This window comes from Chiloscyllium punctatum, chromosome 19 (genome assembly GCF_047496795.1).
Source record: "Chiloscyllium punctatum isolate Juve2018m chromosome 19, sChiPun1.3, whole genome shotgun sequence".
Classification (NCBI taxonomy): domain Eukaryota; kingdom Metazoa; phylum Chordata; class Chondrichthyes; order Orectolobiformes; family Hemiscylliidae; genus Chiloscyllium; species Chiloscyllium punctatum.
Window position 1 is genome coordinate 95,162,964 of NC_092757.1, and position 5,766 is coordinate 95,168,729.

At 57.4% G+C, this 5,766-nt stretch overlaps 1 protein-coding gene across 1 annotated transcript in view; it reads left to right on the forward strand.

The window, feature by feature from the left end:
* The first annotated feature begins 1,221 nt into the window (after positions 1-1,221).
* Positions 1,222-5,766, forward strand: part of wdr81 (WD repeat domain 81) — a 9,350-nt gene continuing 4,805 nt past the window's right edge. The window contains 5 exon segments of the mRNA XM_072589199.1: positions 1,222-1,334; positions 2,177-4,859; positions 4,862-5,158; positions 5,161-5,385; positions 5,388-5,708. Of these exon segments, the coding sequence (XP_072445300.1) occupies positions 2,255-4,859; positions 4,862-5,158; positions 5,161-5,385; positions 5,388-5,708 (3,448 nt within the window). The 5' untranslated portion in view covers positions 1,222-1,334; positions 2,177-2,254.

The following is a 5,766-nucleotide window of genomic DNA, read 5'->3' on the forward strand; positions in this document are numbered from 1 at the left end:
GAAGAATTGTTCGATGTCATGGTGTGTATTAAATTCATTGATGCGTGGACAGAGGGGGAATGAAGGGGAGTCCTTTGCTGAGGACTGATCGTTCGTTCTCAGTGAGGGGGAGGTCTGGAGGGATGGTGAAAACTCGGCAGGGCTGGGATCTGGTGTGGGTGTAGAGCTGGGAGTGGGGGTGGAACCTGTAACTGGAGTGGGTGTGATGGTGGGGGGAATAGGGGTGGAGTCAGGACCAGTCTCAGAGATTTACACAGTGTTTGGGGTTTCAGTGTTAATTGAGGAAATTCTGTATCAAGGTGGGTCCCTGGTCATGGGAGGGGGTTTGATGGACACCCACAGAAGGAGAATCTCTTGTTGTCATGGAGAGCGAAGACTCGGTGAGGTGTGTGGGGGTGGGGGGGTGTGGGTCTGCACTGCTCAGGGGGTGAGAGATCCTGGTGTTGGGGAGGGGGGGTACACTCATACCCTGTATTCTGCTAACAGCTTCCTGACTGTAGTCAAGGGGGAGTGTGTGTGTCCCTGAGGGTGGGGATCTCCATCCCTCTCTGCGGGGGTAGGAGTCTGTGTGGGAGGGGGTGGGGTGGGGTTACTGTCCCTGGAGGGGTTGGGGTTACTCAGCCGGGGGGTGGGATTTACTGTCCTGGGGGGGGGGGGGGGGGGGAGAGTGGGGTTACTGTCCCCAGGGAGAGGGGGGGGGGTTACTGTCCCGGGGGAGTAGGGGTCTGTGTGTGTGGTGGGGGGGTGTTATTGACCCCAGGAGGGGTACGAGTCTAGGGGGGTGGGGGGAAGTCTGTGTGTGTGGGGGGGGAGGGAATGGGGGGGGTTACTGTCGCTGGGGGAGGTGGGGTTACTGACCCGGGAGGGATAGGGGTCTGTGTGTGTGTGTGTGTGTGTGTGTGTTGGGGGGGGGGGGGGGGGAAGGGGCCTGTGTGTGTGTGTGTGTTGGGGGGGGGGGGGGAAGGGGCCTGTGTGTGTGTGTGTGTGTGTTGGGGGGGGGGGTTCACTGTCCCCGGGGTGGGGGGGGGGGGGGGAAGGGGCCTGTGTGTGTGTGTGTGTTGGGGGGGGGGGGAGGGGCCTGTGTGTGTGTGTGTGTGTGTTGGGGGGGGGGGGAGGGGCCTGTGTGTGTGTCGGGGGGTTACTGTCCGGGGGGGGAGGGGTGGTGGTGGGAAAGTGTGCGCTCGATCGTTTAAGTGGAATCGGGTGGTAGCCCCGCCCCTTCGTCTGGCTGTTTCCTGGTCACGTGCCCAGAATGTATCCAAACGGTGAGTCATGTGACTGGTCAGCTGACTCTGCTCGGTGGTGGTTCTGTTGCAGACGGAGCGGGTTGGGAGGTGAGTGTGAGCCCGGTGTCTGCTCCTTCCCCAACATCCTCCAGGGCCCAGAGACACGATAGTGTAGAGGAAGCTTTACTCTGTATCTAACCCTGTGCTGTCCCAGTCCTGGGTGTATTTGATGGGGGGGGGGGGGGAAAACAATGTAGAGGGAGCTTTACTCTATCTAATCCTGTGCTGTCCCAGTCCTGAGTGTATTTGAAGGGGGCGGGGGACAGTGTAGAGGGAGTTTTACTCTGTATCTAACCCTGTGCTGTCCCACTCCTGGGTGTATTTGATGGGGATGGGGGGGGGACAGTGTAGAGGGAGCTTTACTCTGTGTCTAACCCTGTGCTGTCCCTGTCCTGGGAATGTTTGATGGGGGGGACAGTGTAGAGGGAGCTTTACTCTGTGTCTAACCCTGTGCTGTCCCTGTCCTGGGAATGTTTGATGGGGGGACAGTGTAGAGGGAGCTTTACTCTGTATCTAACCCTGTGCTGTCCCTGTCCTGGGAGTGTTTGATGGAGACAGTGTAGAGGGAGCTTTACTCTGTATCTAACCCCGTGCTGTCCCTGTCCTGGAGTGTTTGATGGGGGGACAGTGTAGAGGGAGCTTTACTCTGTATCTAACCCCGTGCTGTCCCTGTCCTGGGAGTGTTTGATGGGGAGGGTGAAGGTAAATCTTTGCTCTCCTGAAAATTCTCTGATTATTCCTGTTTTTTAGATCTGTGTGTGAGTACGGGCAGGTGTTGAATCTGATATAATTGGCTCTCAGGCAGTTCAGTATTTGTCCAAGTTTAGTGTTGTTTGCAGGCTCGGGAATTAGTTTTATTGAGTTTTGTTCTGGTGTTTTTTGTTTTGAAGGTGTGGTTCTGCTGAGCAGTGGGAGGTTGCAAGGACCTGCTGCTGCTGCCTGTCGATGCCCTGCATCAAGCCAGGAACATGGATGCTCTGGTTGGATGTGTGGAGAAGGAGCTGGCCATTGAGCGTAGACAGCTGGGGCCTGGTGAAGGGTGCTCGCTGGTGGCCTATGTGCCCACCAAGTGGCTGGGCAGTCTGAAGGAGAGGAAAGTGCTACCAAGCTGCTGTCCCAGACCTGAGGGCCTCAGTGATGCTGAGGTGACCAGCTTCCTGCAGCCATCAGTCAGCAAGCTGCCTGCCGGCTGGACACGTGTCTCCCTCCAGATCCTGAGAAAGGCACGCCTGGCCTACCGTGTGGGCCCCGATCTCTGCTGTGTGACCAGCTGCTCAGGTGGAGTAGGGAGAGGAGCCAGCAGCCCGGATCTGAGCTCTGTCTCTGGCTTCATGCAGCATGTGGCTGAACAGAATTACCGGAATCTCTGGCAGACAAGCCAGGGCCAGTCGTTGGGGCCTGCTGCTGCTGCAGCTCCTCGGGAGAAGCCTGAGGCCTGCTACCTCCAGGCTCTGAAGGTAGCTCTCAGCCGGGTGTATGGCTGCAGCTTCATCTGGATCGGTGGAGACTCTGGGAGAGAGCCCGGACCTTGTCCAGCAGCCATCAGCCGGGAGCCACAGCCTAATCTGCTTCCCGTAGAGGCCCTGCTGGAGTCAGGCCAGTTCCTGTATGTGATCCAGCCCTTCTGTCAATATTCACTCTGGGATGTGGTAACCTACAGCCCTGCCAAGCTGGCTAATAGTCATGCCAAGGTGCTCTTTCTCCTGTACCAAGTTCTCCAGGCCATGCAGGCTGCTCACTGCGAGGGGCTGGCCTGTGGCAGCTTGTCCCTGACTCACCTCAAGCTGGATGAGAGACTCCATGTCCAGCTGCAGCTCAACCTGTCTGACTACGAGAGGCCAGAGGCCGGAGAGCTGACCGGGGAAGAGGCTGGTGACCAGGGCAGTGACCGGGAAACCTTCAGTGAACAGCTGGATGAATCCTCACTGTCAGCACTCCTCACTGACTGGGTTCATGGGCGGATTAGCAACTTCACCTACCTGATGGTACTCAACAGACTGGCAGGCCGCAGAGCTGGTGACCCCAACTATCACCCCGTCCTGCCCTGGGTGGTGGACTTCACAGTCCCTTACGGAAAATTCCGGGACCTTCGCAAATCCAAATTCCGGCTCAACAAGGGAGACAAGCAGCTGGATTTCACCTACGAGATGACCAAGGAAGCTTTTGTGGCGGGAGGCCAAGCTGCAGATCAGCTGCATGTCCCCCACCACATTTCGGATGTCCTCTCTGATATCACCTTCTACGTTTACAAAGCTCGGCGGACTCCGCGCTCTGTCCTCTGCAGTCATGTCCGATCCCAGTGGGAAGCCAATGAATATCCTGCCAGCATGGAACGGATGCAATCCTGGACCCCAGACGAATGTATCCCTGAGTTTTACACAGATCCCACCATCTTCCAATCCATCCACCCTGACATGCCGGACCTGGATATTCCAGCCTGGTGCAACTCCTACCAGGAATTCATTGATATCCACCACCAGCTGCTTGAGTCGAAGGAGGTCTCTGCCAATCTGCACCATTGGATCGATCTGACCTTTGGCTACAAACTGAGTGGCAAGGAGGCGGTGAAAGCCAAGAACGTTTGCCTGCCCCTCGTGGACAGTCACACCCACCTGACTAACTATGGGGTGGTGCAGCTCTTTGACCAGCCACACCCCCCTCGGCTGTTCAGGGGCAGCTGTGCCCCACCAGAGTCTGCACCCCCCCCCATCAGCCTGAAGGAGGCTGCAGGGAGCCAGCCGGTGGATGGTCTGGTGGTGGAGTCTGTGGGCTCAGAGGGGCAGGGGCCAGGTGATTGTTTGAAGGAGGAGGATCTGGAGGAGGGGACAGAGGCACTGGATTCCCTGGCTGCCTCAGGTAAGCCTTCAGAGCACTTGCCTCCTTCCTCTGCCTCGATGGCAGATCCCCGCACTCTCAGCGGCCGAGGGAATCGTAACCGAGGCACAGCCTCTCGTGAGCTCCTCGAGGCCAAGATCCACCTTCCTGAGGGTTTCAATCCTCTGCAGCCTCTGGAGGAACTGGAGAAACTCGACAACTTCCTGCTGCGTGGGTTGTTCAGTGAGTTGCCGGAGATTGTATTCCAGGATCATGCTCCCCAGCCGTCCTTCTCCCAGTTTGTGCAGAGGGACATGCAGGCATTTGGGATCCTCATCGCGGAAATCTTCTTTGCTCAGCGGCTGCGAGCTCAGGCACCAGACACCCCTCTGTGGGATCGTTTTCTGGCTGTGCGGAAACTGTGTCCCCACCACATGAGAGAGATCGCTGCTCCACTCCAACACGCGGTCTCGACGTTACTGCAGCTTCACGACAGCCCTGAAGAGTTACTGAAGACTCGAAGCCCTGCTGATTGGAGCTGCTTGTTTAAGTATCGGGCTGTCTGTGAGGGGTTACCACCCCCCAGCCCCAGCCAGCTGCTCAGTCCCTGCTGCCCCACCATCCCCTTCCCTCGTTACTTCAGCGCTCTTCACCAGTTTGTCTGCACCTACTATTCACACTGGTCTGAAGATGGAGACCAGGGCCGCGATTTTGTCTTCTCTCTCTGGCAACAGTTAGATAAACTCCTGGAGCAGATGCAGCAGAGGGTCTGGAGATTCTCCTGCCCTTTGTCCTCACCCTCCTGTCCACTGATGTGACAGCTGTCTACACTGCCTGGTATTTCTTTGAGCCCATTTCCCGTGCTCTGGGACCTCGCAATACCAACCGTTACCTGTTGAAGCCCCTGGTGGGTGTCTACGAGAAACCCGGCTACGTCTGTAGCCGTTTCTACCTGTACACAGATTGTTTTGTTGTTCAGCTGATAGTGCGGCTCGGCTTGCAGTCTTTCCTGAGCAGCTTGCTGCCCCATATTCTGCAGGTCCTGACTGGACAGGAAGGCCTGAGGAAGACCGGGTGCTCAATGGAGCCGGGGAGGATGAGGAAGGGGTGTCAGACATGCCGGCCTCCTACTCCAGCTCTGAGCTGAAGGCTGCAGGACCATGTGACTCATCCAATTTCATCGACTTCTCCTCCGGCATCAGCTTCAGTGACCAGGCTGAGCTGACTGAGAACGAGGACTTCCAGAATGGGATCTTCCTGAGCGACCGGGAACAGGAGTTGCTCAGCCTGGGAAGCTGAGCGACAAGAGCAGCAACAGTGACTCCTCGGCTGAGGACAGAGGCACCGACTCCGATTCTAAGGACAGGCTGAGCCTCCGCTCGATGGACAGCCATCAGGACCTCAAACTGGCCGAGGGTGTCCTCCTACAGCCCAGGGATGACGAGGAAGAGGAGGAACAGGGGGTGGGGGACGAGGAGGAAGCAGCACCTGAGGAAACACTCTTCTGCTCTCTGCCTGATCCCAGGGAAAGGGAAGCCATCCCAAAGGAGGAGGATGTGGATGAGGAAGAGTTGCTGAGTGAAGGGAAGGAGCAGAAGATCCTGTTTGGTAAGGGGCAGCACCGCCATGGACCAACACAGGCCATCCCATCCCAGAGACTGGGTTT